Source organism: Diaporthe batatas (assembly GCF_019321695.1).
Source record: "Diaporthe batatas strain CRI 302-4 chromosome Unknown Contig00002, whole genome shotgun sequence".
NCBI classification, from domain to species: Eukaryota; Fungi; Ascomycota; class Sordariomycetes; order Diaporthales; family Diaporthaceae; genus Diaporthe; species Diaporthe batatas.
Genome location: NW_025408549.1, coordinates 104,931 through 125,939, shown reverse-complemented (window position 1 = coordinate 125,939; position 21,009 = coordinate 104,931). Strand labels below are relative to the sequence as shown.

General features: G+C 56.2%; 6 protein-coding genes across 6 annotated transcripts; 3 read left to right on the top strand and 3 right to left on the bottom strand.

Annotated features, from left to right (window-relative positions):
- Positions 1 to 1,128: 1,128 nt before the first annotated feature.
- KVR01_001747 (uncharacterized protein) lies at positions 1,129 to 4,460 on the bottom strand (the record flags this gene model as incomplete). Its single annotated transcript, XM_044782491.1, has 11 exons — positions 4,038 to 4,460; positions 3,854 to 3,974; positions 3,646 to 3,782; positions 3,318 to 3,578; positions 3,205 to 3,246; positions 2,766 to 3,125; positions 2,574 to 2,688; positions 1,784 to 2,504; positions 1,671 to 1,714; positions 1,559 to 1,611; positions 1,129 to 1,370 (listed from the first exon to the last, which is right to left on the bottom strand). The coding sequence occupies exons 1-11, from the start codon at positions 4,117 to 4,119 to the stop codon at positions 1,129 to 1,131; spliced, it is 2,178 nt and encodes a 725-aa protein (XP_044649702.1). The 5' UTR covers positions 4,120 to 4,460.
- A 1,034-nt stretch (positions 4,461 to 5,494) lies between these two features.
- On the bottom strand, positions 5,495 to 9,871 carry KVR01_001667 (uncharacterized protein). Its single transcript, XM_044791425.1, has 5 exons — positions 9,685 to 9,871; positions 9,077 to 9,455; positions 7,637 to 8,899; positions 7,502 to 7,555; positions 5,495 to 7,420 (listed from the first exon to the last, which is right to left on the bottom strand). The coding sequence occupies exons 2-5, from the start codon at positions 9,393 to 9,395 to the stop codon at positions 6,075 to 6,077; spliced, it is 2,982 nt and encodes a 993-aa protein (XP_044649622.1). The 5' UTR covers positions 9,396 to 9,455; positions 9,685 to 9,871; the 3' UTR covers positions 5,495 to 6,074.
- A 1,304-nt stretch (positions 9,872 to 11,175) lies between these two features.
- Positions 11,176 to 12,635, top strand: KVR01_001545 (uncharacterized protein; the record flags this gene model as incomplete). The annotated part of the gene is made up of 2 exons (XM_044794271.1): positions 11,176 to 11,915; positions 12,425 to 12,635. 2 exons carry the CDS (start codon positions 11,176 to 11,178, stop codon positions 12,633 to 12,635), a joined length of 951 nt encoding a protein of 316 aa, XP_044649500.1.
- A 513-nt stretch (positions 12,636 to 13,148) lies between these two features.
- On the bottom strand, positions 13,149 to 16,498 carry KVR01_001121 (uncharacterized protein; the record flags this gene model as incomplete). The annotated part of the gene is made up of 4 exons (XM_044788047.1): positions 13,149 to 14,249; positions 14,323 to 15,209; positions 15,285 to 15,382; positions 16,455 to 16,498. The coding sequence occupies 4 exons, from the start codon at positions 16,496 to 16,498 to the stop codon at positions 13,149 to 13,151; spliced, it is 2,130 nt and encodes a 709-aa protein (XP_044649076.1).
- Positions 16,499 to 18,520: 2,022 nt separating this feature from the next.
- KVR01_001818 (ribosomal 60S subunit protein L28) lies at positions 18,521 to 19,217 on the top strand (the record flags this gene model as incomplete). The annotated part of the gene is made up of 4 exons (XM_044794577.1): positions 18,521 to 18,550; positions 18,615 to 18,665; positions 18,777 to 18,926; positions 18,999 to 19,217. The coding sequence occupies 4 exons, from the start codon at positions 18,521 to 18,523 to the stop codon at positions 19,215 to 19,217; spliced, it is 450 nt and encodes a 149-aa protein (XP_044649773.1).
- A 1,092-nt stretch (positions 19,218 to 20,309) lies between these two features.
- Positions 20,310 to 20,773, top strand: KVR01_001103 (uncharacterized protein; the record flags this gene model as incomplete). Its single annotated transcript, XM_044791445.1, has 3 exons — positions 20,310 to 20,472; positions 20,548 to 20,637; positions 20,712 to 20,773. The coding sequence occupies 3 exons, from the start codon at positions 20,310 to 20,312 to the stop codon at positions 20,771 to 20,773; spliced, it is 315 nt and encodes a 104-aa protein (XP_044649058.1).
- Between the last annotated feature and the right edge of the window lie 236 nt (positions 20,774 to 21,009).

The window sequence follows — 21,009 nt, the reverse complement described above, 5'->3', positions numbered from 1 at the left end:
TAAAGTTAATAATTATTTAATATATATTTTTAAATTTCTTTATATAAAAAGTTATTTACTTTTTTTCATATAGTTTTACTTCTATTCTATATACATCTAAGGACATACATAGCGCCTTCATACGGTGGTAAGCACTCTAGACCCAGCGTTTAAAAAATACAGTGCCAAGCCCGGTAAACTAATACAGCTCCATTTTAGGAGTTACATCAGACAGCGAATTCTCCGCGCATGCTGAGGTATGTAGTGCATGCGCAGTAAAAGTCCATCTGAGCATCGGACAAGGCATCATGGGCGAGAATACGGATTGCAAGATGATGAGAGTTATACTGTGATAACGAGGCGTTCATGTGTACACCAAGGGAGAGAGAAAAAAAATACAAGATGTCCGTGTTGCCATCATCAAACCTGTATTCCTGTCTGTATCTATCAGCCTCACAGCCTTCTCGCCATCATCCCATCCTGCTGAGTGCGTGCGTGCCACTGCCTCGCAACTGCTCATCTCTCAGTGTCGATCGAGCATGTCATCTAGGCCTCGTGCGGATACCGAGAATCGAAGATACCCAGCCGCTGATCGCTAGGGAAAGCGCGACTGATGCAGCCAGCGATGCTCTGCAGACTACCACACTACGCACTTCGGCAAGGCAATGGTCCCCTTCAAGGATCCCCTATTCGTCGGTTACTGCAAAAGAGCTATCTCGGCTGTTTAGTCTCTCTGAGTGCGCTCTGATAGCATCATCGGTGACTTGTGTTGTCTGGGGCTACACTCCAGCTTACAACTGCGAGATGGGACCTGGCACTGGAGGGATGGGTGCATGCGCTTTTCTCAGTCGAACGGCCACCGAGGAGCAAATCAAAAGTCGTTTCCGTTTCTTTGTATATATCTGTGGAACATGCTTGACATCCCTTCTTGGAGGACTGGGGATAGATGTTGATACTGTGTGTAATTACCTATCGTATTATGACTATCGTTATCAACACCATGTTCTTTTCAAGCGCTGGGTCTTGAGTGCGTACCACCACCATATGAAGGCGCCATGTATGTCCTCGGAATAGAAGCGAAACCACACTGTGTGTAATAAACTGGGCGCTCCTCCCCAACTAGTATCCCACGCCCAGCCACACAAAAGTTCACTGTGTATGGTGTGTTTTCATGGGTATCATCCTTGCGGTCCCGCTACTCCTGCGTCGAAACCCGAGAGAGCTAGGTTTGCCTGCACTTTGCTGAGATGTTGTCCTGGAGAGCCCACCGCGCTCATTCAACTGCTCGCTAGGGAGCATGATGGCTCGGTCGAGAGAATACGGCAATCCTCGGTGTCGGCCTCGTAACATCATCAAGCAAATGATGACTTTGCTAAAAGTAGTGAATTGTCCTACCAGCATTTCGAGTCAGCAATCCAGGAAGTAAAGGATTAGCTTATACCAACACCATAAAGACTAGGCCACAAGGTGGCTATAGCGTGCCTTGAAGACCTGCGGCCCCTCAAGTCTTTATTTGTAGGCTGATAATGTGGTATGCTTGTTCCCAGAGGTTCAAAAATTGTACCCAGAAGCTGCTTACCACAGAGCGAGGTCATTACCGAAGGATGGCCAAGGGACAGACCGACACACCCGCTGGCTATTTCTCAGCACCTAATTGCCATTTTCCTCTCGGGTGCGCATGTGCAACTTACTAGGCGGACATGACTTCGAACAGGATGGGAAAGACCTGGAAAGCCTGTATTTGTCACGAGTGGTCAGCAATAACAGCCCAGGCTGGTTGACACTAGGATCTTTTGGGCATTACCGTCTGATCCGGCTCCATGATCTTATCTGCCTCAGCAATACAAATACAAAACACTCCCAGGAATATATACCACAAGTCAAAACTCAGCTGGTTCCGGACATGTGCAAGGATGTACGACGTCGTCCCTTGGCCCTCGTCAGGCTCCTCCTCGTCGGGCAGATAAATTCCCAGGCTCTTCTCTTCATAAGTATTCGACGCGCGTATACTGATTGCTATTGGCAACACTGAAATGTACATCATTACCAATAGGCTGAACTGCACAGCTGGATTCACCTGCGAAAGCACATAAGTTGCAGTCCCGGTGTGGCGGGCCGACGCTGCCTGGAAGAGAGATGATAAGATCCTGGGCCCAAGAGAAAGATCATTCACCGCAGGGTTGTTTAGATCTAAAGCGATGATAAGCACAACGTCCGCGAGGTTAAGGAAGACGACAATGCCGAACAGGATCCACGTCGCGCGACTCGGAAAGAGCAAGGTGTAACATCTTCGTGGGTGGTCGAGCAAGAATCGGAGTGTCTCTTTCAAGGACGACCGAGAGGGAACGAGCTTGAACATGGTCCAGACGACGAGGCGAAGGAAAATCGGATAGCAAGTATTGCCTGCAAATGCAAGGAACGTCATGATAAGCATGGGCCAGGTAGCGTCACGGAAAGTCACCATTGAATCCGGCGTAAGCGTGAAACCTAAGTTATTCGCCATTGTTTGGGCAGAGTAAATGCCCCTTGGAAAGTCAGCATTCGGCTACGGCACAGGGTGATAAGTAATTGTAACGGCAATCTTGCGTCCTTACCACCAGGAGTAGTCGATAGCATTCACGTCGAGCCAGTCCCGGTATTTCTGAGGCGCGCGATGGATCCAGGGAACCAAGCTGACTACCCCGAGTATGTTGAGGAAAACGGCGTATGCTCATCCGAGGTCAGCGTGCGGATGCAGGAGAATGGCACCACCACGGCACATGCAGGCCACGCAGAGTTTGACTTACAGACCACAATCTTCAACAGCACTTTTAGAGCTCGGTATTCGATACCTCCAAGCCTCTCCCTATCTGACGATGTCAAATTCAGAAATTGCGAGTTGCGCCCGATCGTGACCTGCTTCGAAAGCAGCATTGGCAGCCCGGTGGCGGGGGGCCGAGGCGGTGCGGGAGGTTGGCGGGCAACCCCGGCACGCGTCTTGCCCAGTACGAACACTGTTCCGACTGTCGTTGCAACCCTTTCGATGGATATTGCCTTGGAAAGGGCTGGGGAGCTCCCTGGGCCGTCTGCCCCCCAGGTACGTCGCCTGACGACGCCGCTTTTGGGCTCGTTGGTTCTTGGGGCCATCCCGACGGCGTCTTCGGCATCTGCAAGCAATTCTGAAGTCAGAGAAGACCTAGAGTAGTCAAAGTGGGTGGCGTAACACCGTAGGAAGATCTCACTCACCATCCGCCTCGTCAAGGATGTCTCGTTCGACAATAGGATGGCCTATGCAATGGTTGTAAGCTTAAGCTCTCGGTCGAGAACTTCAAGTTGGGTGTCGTAGTTGGTAGGCGTACCATTATCGCGATCTCTTGGCCCTGGAATGTAAAGCGGCTTTGATTCAGGAGTGCGGTGGACGTCGAGGGCAAATGTGATACGCCTCGGGCTGTCGGTCTTGACCAAATGCAATGACTTGTTATCCCCTCCTGCGAGTGAAGGTGGGGGTTTTCTGGCGGGCTCAGTGACCGCCGGGCGAAGATCCAGGTCGGACTCAGAGTCAGCATGGCTTGGGTTTCCTCCGTCTGCCTCGTGGCCTTCCGATTTAAGTAGAATCGGTGCTATGCTGCTGGTCAAATTGAGTCGTTCGGGATGACTGTGAGATCTGGGATGCAGGCCGGCACATACCCAGGGTCTTGAGCTTTTTCCTGAACCAGTGCAGTCTCACGACTACTACCGCAATGTTGATGAAAGTAAGATTTGTTATCATAGCAATGAGATAGGTGTAGACTTGTTGGTATGTCGCCAATTCTTTCAAATCAATGCTTTCAGAGAGCCAATTGTCCCAATGTCAGCAATCATCGGACTCCCGCCTAGACGAGCTGTATGTACGTACGTGTTCAGGCCTGATTCTGTTGAGGCACTCACTCCGAAAAAGTACGCATCAATGGCCGATATGTTGCCGTATGGGAGCAAGATGAGAAGGCCAGAGAGACCGACCACAATGATGTATAAGTCTGTCGACGCCAGTGTGCCATCCTTAGAACCAAAACCGATGTGTATGAGGGCAGGATACGTACAGTGAAGAGTAATGAAGTTGGCCTTTGGCATCCATCGTGGTGTCCCAAACGACTTCTGCCACGACCGCCCCTTTGGCTCCATTGCCCACAGCTTGTCGCGGCCTCTTGGGGGAAGAAGTAGATCGGAATAGCTGAGCCTAGACTGTGAGGGCTCTCACCACCCGAGATGGTGTGATGTGGTAACCTCACGCCAGGCCAAACGGTCAAGGACGTTGTCACGACAAGAAGGCGGAGTCAAGGCGTCAGCTGAGAGGGAGACACTGGTAGAGGCATTTGCATGTGCGGCTCTTAAGCACCTGAATAAGTGCCGCGTCTCGGAGGCCAATCTGCCAAGGAGCTACGGACTAGGAAGAGTCGACTTGGCAGCTCACGCCACGTAGGCAGTTCCAACGAGGCCACACAAGACTTGATAATTGACTTCTTGATGTTGTTGTGGGATATTTCCAGTAATTTCGCTTCTCTTTGGTTGGTCGTGCCAAGTCTACCCGGGCACATGCACTGCAGGCGTGTGGCAGACGCAATCAGCCTCATCAGCGATCGTCGCCAGCTTGGCCCGGAAAATGAACGATGCAGAAGGGGCTGTAACCAAGCTAACATATCTTTTCCCTTCTTCTTTCTCTGCTTGGATTTTGAGTGGCGTTATGCTTTTTCGTCTACCTAGGTGCCGGCTAGCAGGAAGGTTAACCTCGCCTTTCGGCTTTGATGCTTACTTAAGTACCCTAGCAAAAACAACTCCTTGGCAGAGGCAAGACTTGTCGTGCAGTGCATTTCAGAAGCTGACTCAGTCATAATGAAATCAAGAGCATTGATTGTAAGAATGTTGTGTCGCGGACGAGGCGGAGAGAATCACAGATGTCAACCACCGACTGGAACAGGGCTCTGGGGGTCCTGGCAATGGTTGGTTGTATTAGGGGCCTAATGCGCTCCTTAGCATTGATGGTCGCACATCGTTTAGCTAGGAAAGCAACCAAGTAGAGAAAACCAGGCTGGAATCCGAGGTACAGACACGCTGACACGGTGACTGAGAATAAGCTTTTCGAGCCCCGATAGCATTGACAGCCCACGGCCCCAGCGCTGAGAACCAAGGACAACTTCCCTCATAACAATGTTCAGCACGTGATAATTTACTACTAGTTCCAAGTGGATGACAAAATACCAAAACGCTCAGGACGCACTAAAAGCTCTGTGGTATATAGTACAACAAATTTTCGGGAAGCACAACCAGCAGCCCACCAGCTACCTCGGCTCCACACCGGGAAACAAAGAAACTTCTTTCGTAGTATAGTGGTTAGTATGCAAGCTTGTCATCGCCATCCTTGGAAGCAGCAACGCTTGAGACCCGGGTTCAATTCCCGGCGAGAGAGAACTTGCAATATGTTTTTAGCTATTATATTTTTCTCTACAAGACTGAATATTTTTATGCTTATATTTAATTAATAAAAATAAACTAGTAAAACTACTTTTAAATTTAATATATTATATTTTTAATGTAGAAGTAGCATGTGCTTAGGCTTGACTTATTGTTAGTAGTAATGAGAGTAAGGTCATAGGACTTGTGGTAATACTTTGTGGGTGAAAACAAGAACACAGGTGCAGCTTTTCCTACGAAACTGAGAACCAAACTAACACATCGTCAGCGCAGTAGTAATAAGCACAAAAACAATCTTGAACGTAAAAATCTGTCCGCAATTTTGCGTTCTTCGCCTTTCCATTCCGGGTGACCCTGAGTAAAATCGTACATAGAGTGATGAAACAAGTCACAAAAGGTGACTCTCGCAAAGCAGGAATGACTCATACCCAGCCAGGCCTTCAACCGATTCATTCCAATTCAACAAGCCCCCGCACGTCGGAGTCGTGATTGATGGGACAATCCTGCCATCCCTCATTAAGACAAACTCCTGGAAACTTCATAACCCAACTCCTTGTCCGGTCAAAGTGAGAGGGCGGTTGGGCAGCCAGGCTAGTCCACTGGCAGCTTCATGCTGCTGTCTTTTCGGGACGAGTCTGGGACGAAGGAGCACGACCAGGTGGCTTTTTCTAGAAGTTGTTGCCTCCACCATAGTTTGAGCCCCACCCGCCGTGGCGAGGTCCTCCGGAGCCGTAGTAGCTGTTGCCACCGAAACCGCCGTAGGCAGAGTACGGGCTGTTCTGGTGGGCCTGGCCAGATCCTGCCCCCATACCGTAGCCTGTCGCTGCAGACTGGGCGCCGTGTAAGCCACCGTGGCCCTGCAGGTGGCTAGGATACCCGCCGTACCCCATCCCTGGTTGGGCAGACTGTGGAGGCGGCAGGCCGCCCTGCGATGGGCCGGTATTGGTGGCAGAGCCTGGCCTGGCTCCGACCAGTGAAGGGCTGGGTCCACTTGCTGCCTTGGCGTCGCCGTACGGCTCTAACTTCTCAGCACTCGAAGCGGCCGGCTGTGCGGCAGGTGTATTGAACGACTGGCCCGCTTGGGCGGCGCCATAGGAGCCACCACGGGCAAAGGTATCGTGGATGCCCCCAAAACCGGCACTTCCAAGCCCGGGTTGAGCACCCGACTGTGCAGACCCTGCTCGGCCGTAGTCGCCAAGGCCGGATCCGACGCCGCCGCTGTCGTTGCGGTGCAGAGAAGACTGCGGGTATCCAGTGGCAGGCGATGATCCATGGTCGAATGGAGTCTGTTGCTGAGACATCCCGTAGTGGTGTGGCTGGCCGTAGAGGCCGCCAGCCTTGCCGTATGGGAAGCCGCCTTGGCCGTAGCCACCGTATTGGTTCATGTAGTTGGAGTAGAACTGTCCATAGTATGGCTGGCTGTAGAACTGGTTTCCAGGCTGCTGTTGCTGCTGTTGCTGCTGCTGTTGCTGCTGCTGCTGACTGGCAAGGCCCTGCGGGTGGCTAGGCGCCGTTGGCTGCTGGCCTTGAGCAGTTGGGTTGGGCGTGGTGTTGCCGCTGTTTGGATCCTGAGTAACAGCGGTGCCAAATCGGGACTGGTTGGCGCTCTGAGGATACTGGCTGGCCAGATCACCCTGCGAGGCGCCGTATCCGCCGAAACCAGCCCGTGCAGCGAGACCACCGTCCTGTGGGGCCTGGCTCGTCTGCTGCTGCTGGCCATAGTTTTGCCCATAGTAGTAAGGGTTGCGGTTCTGCTGGTCAGCGGTGTAAAAGGAGGTGTACTGGTCGGCAGATGAGCTGTAAGCGGCACCAGGTTGCTGGTTCTGAGGCTGCGACTGTTGCTGGCTTGGAAAGCCCTCGAATTGGGACTGGCCCGTAGATGGATTGGCCGGGCTGTAAGAGTCGAAAGGCTTCTGAGGAGGGAATGAGGACTGTTGTTCCTGGGCAGTTGGCTGACCGAATCGACCGTACTGTTGCTGTGCGGCTGGCTGGATCGGGGGCTGTGCCACAGGCGCTGGGGCGTAGGGAGGTGTCAGCATTATGCCCCCAAACGGTGGGACGCACGAGTTTGAAGCAAAGGAGTCTGGTTCACTACCTTGTGCAGAAGGAGCTTGGTGGGCTGCAGGCGCAGTTGGGGGGACTGGGGCGCCTAGATAGGAATTAGTCTGATGGGCTCGGGGACATTTAACAGGGGCCTTCGGGCCCTCTTGGGGGGAGGGAGGTGCAATACCGGAGGGACCAGTGCTTGGTGGGAGGGCCACTGGGGGCTTCTGGGCAGAGAATGCTTCCGGGACGGGGCCAGGAGGGGCGGGCGGCAGTGAGGCCCGAGGCTGGGTGACTGGAGAGTCGGCGGGGGGCTGCGCACGCGTCTCCGGCTCCTCACGGTCACCATCAATGTCGTCCTCGCTTCCGTTAAGGTTAAAGGCGCCAAACTGGACAGTAGCGCGCTCCAGCTGCTGGTTGGCTGCCTGGGGCATACGCACAGCCTCCTCTTGGTTCAGGAACCGCCGCTGGGTCTGGCTGGGAGTGCGGGGGATGGGGGCGCGCTCTGTGGCTCGGCTGGCGGTCGCGGCAAATCCGCTCGAAGGTGCCTTTGGGGCCTGATGTTGGGCGTGAGAGGCGGAAATGGGTGTTGCGTTTGCGCTGATGGTGGAGGCTCGCGGGTCCCACGAGTCGGCGGCCTCACTGGCAGCTGTCTCTGTCACAGGTGGGTGGGATTCGTCGACAACCTGCTCAAGGTTCGTCTCAGTCAACTGGTCCTGGGAGGGCGTCAAAGCAACTTCTGGCACGACTACCATAGGTTTCTCTGCGGAAGCTTGCTCTTGCGCAGGCTCAGCAGAAAGCTCAGCGATCTGTTCGGGCTCGGGCTCAGGAGCCGACGCGCGGGGTTCATTAGGGGCGGTGAGAGGTTCGACAGCAGGCTCGGGCTCGGGCTCGTCTTCTGGAACGGGCGCAGGAGCCTCCTTAGTGGGCTGAGGGGCGGGCTTGGGGGCGGCGGTCGATTGTCGGAGCATGCTGGCCCAAGTCTTTGCGGTCCCTTGAGGGATGACAGTCGACTGAGCAGCCTCGGCGCCGGCGGCGGGTTTAGCAGCAGGAGGTGGCGGGGCAGTAGTTGCATCAGAGGCGGCGTTGGCATCCCGAGCGCTCTCAGCGGCAACAGCAGCAGCTCCAGCAGCCCAGCCGCCATCATTGTCGTTCTTGGTGGCGTCCCAGGCGTTGGAGTCCTCTGTGGGGACGGAGAGAGGTTGGCTCTCCTTGAGGCGCCCGTTGGTCGTCGCTGTCGAGGATCTGCCACGGGCAGCACTGCGGGCGCCACGCTCAGTAGCACGCCCACGGCCACGTGCTCCGTCGGTCCGGCCACCTCTGGTGGTTCGAGCATTCGTGACGGCTGGGGAATCGGCGCCAGTGGTGGTAGTGAAGGTATTGTCCTTGGCCTTGGACTTGGACTTCTTGTCCTTGGGCTTCGATACCTCGCCCCACTGTGAGATGGTACCTGATGCGGAGAGATGGGTGGTTAGTCGAGGCAGAGACAATGAAATCGACAGGGGCAGGGCCAGCGACAGCGACGTTGACGATGGTGGAGGGTAGCGAAGGCTAGCACGGCAGAGACGGCGAGGAAGGAGGGATGAAGTTGAGGAGGCGGGGCAGCTAATGAGGTGGGATCACTCACCATCGGCGATGCGCTCGATGGTCGAGGTCTCGTCGCCGTCAGTTTCCTTGAGAGCGTAAAGGATGTCGACCTCTGACCAATCGGGGAAGACCTCCTTGATGAGCGAGACCTTGGAACCGAAGGCCTTATTCAGATCGCCAATCTCGCCTTGATCCTCGAGGGTTGGTAGGGCGTTGGATTCAGAGTCGTGCTTTGGGTCGCCGTTGGTAGCAGCAGAACGAGAGGCGTTCCGCCCTCCCCTGCTGGTGAAGCCACCTCTTCCCCCTCGACCAGAGCCCCTGCCGCGCGAGGCGGCTGGCCTTGCTTGTACGTCAGACATTTCTGAGGATGTTTTGTGTGTGGATGTGTGTGGAGGATGCGGTGGCGGTAGGCTGGCAGGCTGCGCAAGGCAAGGTCAGCAGTGGAGAGTAGAAGTGGTTCGGCGGCAGGCTGACAAGGAGCTGAGCTTGGGACAGGTGATGAAGAATTGGATTGGCAGGATGGGGGAGGGTCAGGAGACAGCGCCGTCGTCAATGGGTGCTGGAAGGGATGGTGTGAACGGGTGGGTGCGCAGGTGAGAGGGATGGATTGAATGCTAAGAGGAGGGCAAAGATCGGGTTGGTCCACACCAAGGAGAAAAAAAACAAGAACGCCCGTACTCCCTGTGCTACTGAGGAGTGGGCGGAGAGGCTGTTTCTGGAAGTGCGATGCGTGTATGGTGGTTCCAAAGCCTTGTTAGCTGCGCCGTGGGGTTGGAATTGCCATTTGCAAAGGGAGAGGTAGAGGCAAGGTCAGTCAGTCCAAGTCCCCTTCAAGGCGGTGGTGGTGCAATGCGTGCCCAAGGTCAAGGTCAGCGCCAGTGGGCAAGCCTTGATCTGTACCACAGCACCCTGGAACGGCCGTGCGGTACATGGGTACCTTCCTGCCTGCCCGCCTGCCCTGCCTCGTGTGCAGACGCTACCCAGGTACCTTACCCAGGCACCCTACCCAGGTACCTACCTACCTACCCAGGTACCATGTAGGTACCTAGGTAGGTAAGTAGCTGACAGGATCGCACGATTGCACTCTTGTTGATGCAGGGAGGCTGCTCACTAGCACCCCCTTAACATCTGAGTATGAAGAACAGGTGGCTCTGCGTTGCCCCCCGTTTGAATGGCATGACCAGCCCACATGATGTACCTGACTGACGGCAGTGGCCCAGATGGTACTCCGGGGCCGAGACGGAGCTGTGCTGAGCTCCTGCTGCTAAAACCCCCAGGGAAGTGACGGGACTACGAGCTGGGGCTGGGGCTGGGGCTGGGGCCCTGCAGAAGCTGAAGCATGGCAAGCACTTGAGGAAAAGGACGACATCAAACCGTGGGCCTGGTCGAGTGCGCAGGTGGTTGGCTACCAGGAGTCGTGAACATGCACATCGCCGATGCGATCACGTCTTTCACTGCCCCTGCGGAGTGTATTAGGCACACTCCTCATTCGATTTTGAGCATGTCTGCTTCTCTCTGTAAGAGCTCCCAATGGCCGTAACCGGTGTGGCGAGATTGCTTGGAGAGTCACGATGGTCACGATGGTCTCGGGCTGGTCTCATTCTGTGTGCACACATGTGTTGCAAGTAGCGGCTACAGTTACGTCAGGCACCGGTCCCATCTACTGTGCACTCACTAACCACCTGGGCAGTTTGAATTTCCGTAGCTCTGACGCCTGGCTCCTGCTCCTGGCCCCCCATCACGTGCCGGCTGCTAGGCCAGCCATACGGAGGACGGAGTACCTAGGTACCGAGGTAGGGTGGGGGGCATGCTTTGGCCCCGACAACATCGGATGTTCACGCTCGCCGATTCATTGATGATCCCCTCATACTCTCCGCTGCCAACCCCGTCGCCAGACCCGACAGCCCAACGCTTGCCAGCTGCGCTAATCTCTGCCCCTAGTTGCACCGGGACTCCTCGAACTGGGCCATTGGATCTGTGGTCGCCTCAACTCTAGAGATCATATATCGCCGCATGCGCCCTCGAATGGGCTCCAATACCGATGCCACTCGCGCCCGCTGAGCACCAGACATTCGAACGCGACCAACCCCCGCGTGCCAACCATCAATCAAGACTGAGACTGCTCAGGTACTACGGAAAATGTTTGGCACGAAGACCCTGAGCTCCCTCAAGGACTTCTTCCCACAGATCCATCAGCCTCTACCCTTAACCCGACGCGAGTCCCAGCTCCTGCTCAAGACCCTGACGACATCCTTCCGGAATAATCTCGACAGGGAGCATGGCTACTGGAACGACAACGCATCCGTCACCTCCCTGAAGGCTGCCAAAAATGCATCGGCACCAGCCTCCGTCAAGCCAAACGCCCATCATGAGCATCATCACCGACCGATTGACCGTCACGTCCGTGCCATCCTCTCAAATCCCTTGTTCAGCTATGATCGTGCCGCCCACAACACCCGCCCAGCTGCCCCCGAGCGAGACCCAATGGACGTCTTTGATGAGGCTGTGGCAAAGGGCCTCATGAATCCACAGCGCGCTGCAGGCGTGCTCAAGGCAAAGCGGCACTCCATCACACAGTCCTCCACCATATCCGTCAACGAGACCGTGGCTGGCTCCGGCACAGCCTTGCGTGTGATCCAGTGGCTTCGGTCCCACGGTCATGAGCGTGATCTATCCTTTGTCAGCTGCACTCCTTTGATCCCCTACCTGACGCAGTTCATGGTCGAGGAGGGTCTGGAGGAGATTGCCTGGGTCTGGCTGGAGAGGCTGATGAATGGTGAAGGCCCCGACACACCCCTCAAGTCGCCTTCACCTGCCGCATGTATACTCGACAGTTTGGTAAGGGCCAAAGCACTCTTTGGCAAGAGTCTAGACGGGGGGTATGCCTGTATGGTTCGCGCGCGTCAGATGTTCGACAACCCAACCTTTGACTCTGACGCAATCTCGGCATGGAGAGCGTTATCCTGGTGGTCCACAGTCTCCGCATGGCAGCGTTCTCGGCCGTCTGAAACGTTGTTTGATGCATTTGCTGCCTTGGGGAGACAGCTGGAACGCTCCAAGACGACTTTCCTGGTCGACCGAGCCCATCTTGATTTGCACCATCCTACGCATCCAGATGCGAACCTCTCGTAAGTAACGTTCAATTCTCAACCCTCAATTTTTTTTTGTCTCGTAGAGCATCCAAGATGTCGAGCGTGCTCACAGGCTTGCTGTCTCTTTCCACACCTTGCACTGAAAACCACATCTACCATGTTTATGACATGATTCATGAGCACGATCGTTCCGACTGACAGCGGTGGGACAGAATGGAATACCTGCAGTCGTGCTCTCTGCAGTCTCTCTTAGATCAAGAAAAACAGGAAGACATGCAAGCTTTCCAGACTTGCAGCCTCACGAGGAGGTATAACGCCATCGTCAAACGGGTGGCTCTGATGGGTATAGATACTGTCGACCATCTATCCCGCATCGGCCGTGAGAAAGAGGCGGACTCGATCGGCAACCTGCTCACAGATAGGTTTGGCCTCACACTGGTAGCAGCCTTTAAGCCAAGTCTAGGAACTGATAAAAGGCGTCCGGAGCACCCTTTGCCCGCAGGCTGAAAGCATGACCCCCACCCAGTCAGAAAGCTAAGCCGCCCTGTCACATGCCCTGAGCGCCTTGTCTGGCAGTTGATTAGCACTTCGTCAGTGTACGGCAATATCGGCAACGCTGCTTCGGTTGCTGCAAGGAAGGGCTCAGACGCCGGGCTTGGTGGTGCCAAGACTTTGTTACGAGAGTCGGCCTCTCTGAACTTGATGTTTTGGCAGTCACGGATGGTATCAGCATCACCTGTGAAAGTTTTGTCGCGCCAGGTGAACTCCTAAATAGGTGCTCTGCCTAGGTGTGCTGATTGGAAGTGGCATACCCACACAACGGAAGGAGACGGGCCATCCGGCTGCATTAGTGTGTCTAGCATTGTTTTGATACATACAAGCGCTCAAGGTATTGGAAGAATGCGAACAAGGCGGAAAAGTGTGCTGGCTCAAAATGTGAGGGCTAAGGCCTACGGGTCACCTGGATGGCATTCAACACTGATTCGACAGCAGAGGAGAATCCAAACCCCACCGCGTAATCTAGTGTGCATCATCTTCGAGCCCATTAACCACCCGCAACGCTCTCCTAGGGCCCATGACGACACTGAAGAAACTCGGCTCCAGGCCCTCGAGTGAACTGGTACTCGCACCACTGGTGCTGTCTCTTCTCTGCCTGCTACTGCCGCTGACCTCCCCTGGAGATGTCCCGGACCCTGGCGACGGCCCTCCTTTTGACTCGTCTCCATAGCTCGGCCTCGCACCACTGCTCGTTGGTGTAAACTTGTTTGAATTTTGGTGCGAGTTAGAGCTCGGGTTAAGCAGGTTTTCCCGACCCACCCACGCAAACGACTCTTCGCCTCCACTGCTGCTCGCATTGCTGGCATCGCGCCTGTGGCCAGCGAGCCATGCCTTCTCCTCCTTGTTGTCGCGAGCGTTGCTCTTCCTGCGCCCGAACGCGCCAAAGAAGAACGAGCCATGCGACGCAGACCGTGCCGGAAACCGGTTCTGCACAGCGAGGTGCGTCTTATACGCGCGCACCTGCCTGCGGTAAAGCCACGCACAGTATCCGAGGTATCCAGCGGCCAGACCCGCGAGGCACGCTACGACTATGGCGGCGATGAGGCCGCCCTGATTCGCCGGGCGGGAGTCACCAGGGGCGGACGAGCCTGGCGGCGACGTGATGGTCGCTGTGGACCCGGAGGCGGTAATTGTGAAGACTGGTGGTTTACCTGTGGCGAAAGGGCCACCGGTCGCACTGGCTGCGGGCTGCGTGACCGTTGCACTTCCTGATGGCCCACCCCCAACCACGCTGATGACCTCTTCGGGTACCACATAGCCGTAGCTAGCGGCCAACACGCTGTTGTCCGCCGACTCAGCGTCGGAGGACGGCGCGAGCGCTTTGAACGAAGTGCCCCACTCCAGGGATGAGGCGTTGAAGACGTATATGCCGGGGCTGTCACAGCTGGACACGGTCGTGTTGAACCCACCCGCCACGATCATCTGCCCATCACGTAGGGCACAGGTATGCCCAGCTCGTGCGTAGGGAATACTGGAGCCAGGGCCGCCTTGGGAGACAGGCCCTATCCAAACGAAGGAGGGGATGGTCAATATGTACATGTCGTCGTACTGGATCTGGTTGCCCTGATGGGTGGAGATCGGCTGTTAGCATGAAGATGGCAGATGGATCCGCTCAGCAGCACGGATGTGGACCTACTGCGGGTTGCAGATTCTGCCCTCCGAACAAATATATTTGAAAGCTGCTCGCATCCGGTGCGGTCGCGACGACCGCGCACGGGTTGACACGCACTCCAGGAGGGGTTCCTGTGGTTTGTTGATGATACCAGATGGAGTTTGCGATATCATAGACATCTAGCATGGACATGTCGTCCACGAAGTCTTCAGCCGTTCCGCCCCCGAGGCCGATCAGAACCCCGGAAGCACCCCAGCCGGGGACGAATACCAAGACACCGTCAGCCCGCTCTGTGAAGGTATCGCTGAGCTGCAGGCCACCTTCGGTGATGTTCCTGTAGGTCCCCGAGGCTGGGGCGCCGCTGCCCCTCAGCGAGAACACACCGTCGTTGGAGTATCCAGGGTGGGTGAACTCGAGCAGACTCTTCAGATAGACACGCTCTGTGTGGATGCTCCACCCAGGCGTGGTGGAGAGGTCCAGGTGGCCTCCGAAATACCAGCTGAGCCCAAGCTCCGGAACACTGACTGCGGCCCCTTCGGCCGCCCTCTGGACGGGCACGCCCTCGGACGCCGAGTTGTTGCCCGAGGAGGTCTGTGGATCCGAGTGCTCGGTCCAGGAGCCGGTGCTGATGCTGTACTGCCAGGTGGAGACTTCTGCCGGCTCTTGGAAGGGGTTGTCGGCGAACTCCCCACCATAAACATATAGGCTGTTGTAGTCATTCCATAGCGCACCGAGTGCGACAGCTGGCGGTCCACTCGGCTGGGGGAGACCAGTCAGAGACGGCGAGCTGGTATCCCAGGTCGAAGTCAGGTCGAGCGCGAGGAGGTTGTTGTTCCAGGTGCCATTCTCCTGGTCCAGATCCGACTTGGCCTCACCCCCGTACAGATACAACGTACCATTGAGTATAGTGGCTGAGTCGAGTGCGATCAGTCAGGTCTCTCTCTACTGTGCCGTTGGGGCTGAGATGGTCATTCAAGATCACTCACACTGCATGGCCCACCTCGCACAAACATCCGTAGGGCTGTCTGCCCTGCTCAACAAGACGGGGCCAGCATCGGCTACACCTACTGTGTCCTGCCTGCCCCTGCCAGTGAAGGGGATGAGGACAGCCAGTACCAGAGCAACCATGCTGACGGCTGACAGGCCGTGTAGAGGTGATGCCGACGCGCTTCCAACCGTCCTGACCCTTGGCCTCCTCCCTGCTGCGAGCTTAGCATACCATGGTGTCTTATTGATGGCTGGTTGCACCGAAACAGTTCTGGACCGTGCTATATCTGGCATACCGCCCTGATACCGGCTCAGAGATTCTGATGGCGATTGCCTGCCCTTCTCATGCTCATCACTCATGTCCTCACCCTGCCGGTCCTTGACCTGCGTGTGGACGGCCGCGGCGGCGTTGTCCTCAGCGGCTTCAGGGGTTGTCGGTCTTTGTGCCTGGTTAGGCTCTCCCTTTTCACCTGGTACGGCGTGTTCGCTGGCAGGGTCGCCCGCTGCAACAGGCTCTTCTTGAGCCAGTCCCACCTCCTTGAACACGGACCTGCGGTCCTTTCTGATATTGCTGATCATCGGAAATGGGGTCGGCCTCCGGGCAGCTTCGCGCAAACGGTCCTGTGTGAGTTGCTGAGTGAGGTTCGGCAGAGTGAATAGGCGTGTGCTAGGTTCAAAGGAACAATTTGGGGCACCATTGACAAGAGGACGTGATGGTAGAACCGCCACGCCTGGGTGCTAGGGGCGCGGTACATAAACATCACTGTGAGAAGACCGGGTCCGGTATGGCACAAATCGCTTGGGACGGTATTTGCCACAATGCAACCTACACAACTACAGTAATGGAACAGTCCTGGCTGCCCGGGTGGTGTGGGTGACTGGGTGATGGGTGAAGATCGCTCCGGACGTGGGAGACACGGTACGGGATGAGGTCACCAAGCAGGGCTGGCAGGACCATCACCACCAAAAAAGGCCGGGCAAGCTCAGTCTGATGGCCCCCAGGACAAGGTGTAGAGCAGCGCGAGAGAATCTGGCCCTCTCACGTGGCTACTTAAGCAGGGGCCGTGGAGATGATACGCCTGACAGAAATGTGCTCGTCGACCGTCGAGACCTGGCCCCCCAGAGACCTCGAGCACAAGGTGAGGCAGTCAAGGCAGTGTACGGAGTACTCTGTGTGGCTTCGTTGCAGTCCCTGGTCTGGCGCCCACATCATTGCCGCCACGCTTCCGAACAAATGGCCCAGGCTGCCAGGGCTGCCCAGACAGCCAGACAGCGGGCCGGGGTCGACGACAGGGGCGGAATGGTGTGGGGAAATGGCAGGGTCTGGGTGGAACCCCGGCGCCGACCATGATGACCATGATGTCGTCGCCTGATCTAGTGTACCGAGTAGAGCAACAGTCGGCACACACACTTCTTCCCGACACTCTAATTCGACAACCTCCCAGAGGCACACTGCGAATCCGGTTTTGAGGCTCGACAATGAGCCCGATCTTCGATTACACGGCCGATTGCCAGGCTATTCAGCCAGCCATCAACCCACCCTCAGCTGCCCCTTCTCCCGTTTCCCCGCCCCGGCCGGGGGCCCTGACAGGCCTGGAGCCTTGGGGCAGCAAGGGCTGCTCACTCTGACGACCAACGGGCTGCTACGCTGTCAAGGCTGCGTGTCGTCCGCTAGGCCTGCGAGGTCCCCAGCAGCCAGCAGCCAGCAGCCAGCATCCTTCGACAAGAGTCCCGGAGGCAAAGGTAGGGTAGGTGCTGAGACGAGACATTGGAATTGCCAGTTCTGCCAGTGCCAATGCTTGCTTGCCCATCGGTGCAACCATAAACCCGGCCAACTGCCTCAGGCACGTCACCTTCGCAGCTCGTTCACCTCACCACCAACGGGTTGCTGGTAGGCCATGGCTTCACACCAGAATGCCCCCCTGCCGATCCGGCCTCTCGAACGTGATGTTTTCCAACCCTGTGAAGCTCTCATCAAGGTACAAGGGAAATCCGGCAGGGGTGGCCAGCAACGTTATTGGCAGCCTACCGCGCAATCCTTCTCTCAGTGGCTCCAGTTGGGTCGTCCCTCACTGTAGGTGCTGAGAAGCGAAGCTATGCCCGTCCCAACTTGGATGAGTGGCCAGCAGGGCCAGCGGAAGCTGATTACCAAAGGGCTCTATGAGGCATTTCCGCTCACCATTCTCGCGATGTGCTGAAAATGAATTGCACGGGCAAGATTCATGTCGAGATGGGCGGAGCAGTTGAGACCTGAGAGATATCATTGTACTGCCGGCACTGCCGTTGGCAATAAATGCCCGTGAGAGCAATGTAAGGGACAGCTGCTCGTGGCGGCGACATTCAGTCCTGCTAACGTCCCAGGCCGAGACGGACACAACCTTGTCGCCCGAAGGAGATGCCGGCTCCGGTATCGTAATCACCTGGAACCTGTTGGTCGGCACATGTACCCTGCTGTTCAAACAAGGCGAGAAGCCTATTTCGTTGGCAGGTCCATGTTATTCCTCGCCGACCTCGTCTACAAACTGGTAGATATAGCTGAAGATGGGCGCAGGTTTGAAGGCATCGATCCACACAGTGGCAATGTCATCAAAGTCATCGATCGTGGCGTTGCGGGAACGAAAGGGAGCTGTACCGGTAGAGGTGGCACCTGAGAGCAAGACAGGAGGTGATCAGACAGGCGGAGGGCCAGAGAAAGCTCATATTGGCCGACTGCTTCTCTGTCGGTGTCAATAGTTATGATCGAGGCATCAAGCCGCTACCAGATCAGGTGGACTGAAAGTGTACGGAGCAGAGAGAGAATTCGGGAAATCAGGCAGGTCGCCGCGGCGCCAGTGCTGCGTCGACGAGGTTCAACATGCCTGCATGCCTGCCTGCTCGCAGCACGCTGGTGAGAGAGGCAGGCAGGCAGGCAGGCAGACTGTGCAACCAGTCTACGCTTTATGGCGAGTACACAGTACCTAGACACCTACCTAAATACTTGGGTACCTAGGTGGTGCAACAAGCAGGCACCCCGGTAGGGGGTACGACAACGCACCTACCAGTACAAACATGTAGCCGAGAGACCATGGACCCACTTCTGCAGCTGAGCCAGCTGGTCACAGATGGGTGCCGGCTGGTCGCTAGTTTTCCGCACCACCGTCCAATTTTTCCCAACCCGACCCCATCAAAGCCGCTACTCAACACTCCGAGAAGTTTAAGCATCGACAAACCACCACCTCACCCATCGCCAGACAAGATGCCTACCCGATTCTCCAAGACGCGCAAGGTCAGTAATGTCGAGTCCATCATGATTGCCATTCGAGAGATGTTCTTTACTGACAGAATCCAAGCACCGCGGCCATGTCAGCGCCGGCAAGGGTCGCGTTGGCAAGCACAGAAAGGTACGACCAATTCCACGACCGAACCAGCAATCCCCAGCGCGAATTCAACCCCTGCGACGACAGAAAATAACCGCCACAACATGAAGCTGACATGGATTTGGTGTCCTATAGCACCCCGGTGGTCGTGGTATGGCCGGTGGTCAGCACCACCACAGAACCAACCTCGACAAGTACCACCCTGGTTACTTCGGTAAGGTCGGCATGAGGCGCTTCCACCTTCTGCGGAACCACCAGTGGAAGCCCGAGATCAACGTCGATAAGGTACGAGACAGCAACGCCCCATGGCTAGGCTATTGCGACGGACGAGTGGTCACTGATTGAACAATCTTACAGCTGTGGTCTCTGGTCCCTGCCGATGTCCGCGAGAAGACCCTCAAGAACTCTGCCTCCGACTCGGCACCTCTCATCGACCTCAATGCTCTCGGGTACGCAAAGCTCCTCGGAAAGGGCCGCCTGCCTGAGGCCCCCATCGTCGTTCGCGCCCGATACGTTAGCGCCGAGGCGGAGAAGAAGATCACGGACGCTGGCGGCGTCGTTGAGCTCGTCGCCTAGGCGGATGGCGAGTAGGGGAATCACGAAGGGACACGGCAAACCAACAAAAAGCAAACTTGCACACAGAATCGGTCGGATGGGCTGGCTGAAAGGATCTCATACCTGGCGTCAATCGGTTTTCCCGTGTTTAGAGCAATGACACACATTGTTATGATGAACAAAATACCCTTTTGAACAGCCCTGCTCGAGGAGGAGACTACCGCGGCGCCGAGGCCAGAGAGCGAGAGGTGCCCGCATGGAGACTCGTGCTGGCGTTATTGTGAGGTTAAGCTATGTGCAGCCGAAATACAAGAATGACAGGCGTGACCGATTCTACCAGCCTCCGAAGACTCCCACGACATTACCTGCAATGTACAATGTACGCTGACATTATCCGTGCCCTGATACACGTCTGTCGATGTCCACTGCCATCAACTTGAACAGCCAAAAGTGAGAAGAGATGTCCGTTACAGGACACCGGGAGACGACTGCGCCTAGTGCTTAAGCATGTCCGGCAGTGTTGAACCTTGACCAACCATCGAATCGTCGTGACCCGTAAGCTGCGAGGAAGCTGAGGGGCTGAGCCTCAGGGCACACCACATGCACACTTAATGATATGTTGAGAGGGGCGGCGCGGGCACCTGGGCGAATCGCGGGTTCACGTAGACGAGATTCTTGCACTGATTGTCCGGGACGGGCAGGCAGGTCAGGACTCAGGACTGCACCTAGCATGGCATATTGGTGACGACGGGCATTCCAGTCGTCGTCCAAACTCTAATCCGGACCAAGAACCGCCCGAATCAAGATTGAGAGTGCCCTCGTGCTACCTCGTGCTACCTCGCTGCGGGCTAGCAGGTTGGCAGGCTAGCTGAGACGGCCAGGTTTCCAAAGACGGGCGCCTTGGCATGGGACACGAGTGACATCACTCCAGCCGTGGACATGGACCGTGGCGAGGCAGGTCCTCCTGGAGTCTTGGATAAAAGGGGCCCAGGTGCGCGTGTCCTGCCGCAATTGCATCGGCCCCATCCAAGCAAGTACCTACTTGTCACAATCCCCTCCAGTGAGCCCAAGGTACTCCACACTACCCGCTCAGACAGAACACGCAACGGCGTCATGGACTTTGTCAAGAACCTCGCGGGCGGCAACAAGGAGGGCGAGCAGCAGCAGGGCCAGCAGCAGGGCGAGCAGAAGTCGGAGGGTGGGTTCATGAGCAAGCTGAACAACATGGCCGGTGGCGGGGCGGCAGGCGAGAAGAAGGAGGACGGCCTCGACAAGGGTGAGCAGGACTGTCTCCAATCCCTGACTGCCGCGATGTTGCAGCCACTGACGGTCTTACTGCAATCGCACGCAGGAGTCGACTGGGTCCAAGAGAATGTGCTCGGCCAGGGCAAGCAGGACAACGAGTCGGCGGTAGAGCAGGCCAAGGACGAACAGATCTCGGGTACGCACGCCTTTCCGTTTCCAAGCACGTGGGTGCGTTGCCAATCTCGACCGCTGACATGACGGCTCGTGTAGACTTCATTCGTGGCCAGTATAAAAACACGACGGGAAAGGACTTTCCCGTCGCAGACAAGTAAATGCTTGCGCCGGAACCTTGGGAGACAGGCTGGAAGGCTGGAAGGCTGGAAGGTGGCATTGCGAGGCTATGGTGGATTGATCATACCTATTGGCGAATATAATAAGATGGCTGCGATACAGCCTTTAAGCACATGGGTACAAGCACCTGACTAGCAGTGTCGCTGGTCTGTAGGCTGCCGGGCAGCCATCTTGTCTGCGTATCGTGGCCTGTGACCGGGCCAGTTGAACAGACAGG

Bases quoted from the DNA above. Each gene is read 5' to 3' on its own strand.
- KVR01_001667 (XM_044791425.1), bottom strand. From the start codon at position 9,395: ATGTCTGACGTACAAGCAAGGCCAGCCGCCTCGCGCGGCAGGGGCTCT. The intron at 8,900-9,076 runs GTGAGTGATCCC...TCTCCGCATCAG, and splicing joins CATCGAGCGCATCGCCGATG to GTACCATCTCACAGTGGGGC. The intron at 7,556-7,636 runs GTATTGCACCTC...ATTCCTATCTAG, and splicing joins ACCAAGCACTGGTCCCTCCG to GCGCCCCAGTCCCCCCAACT.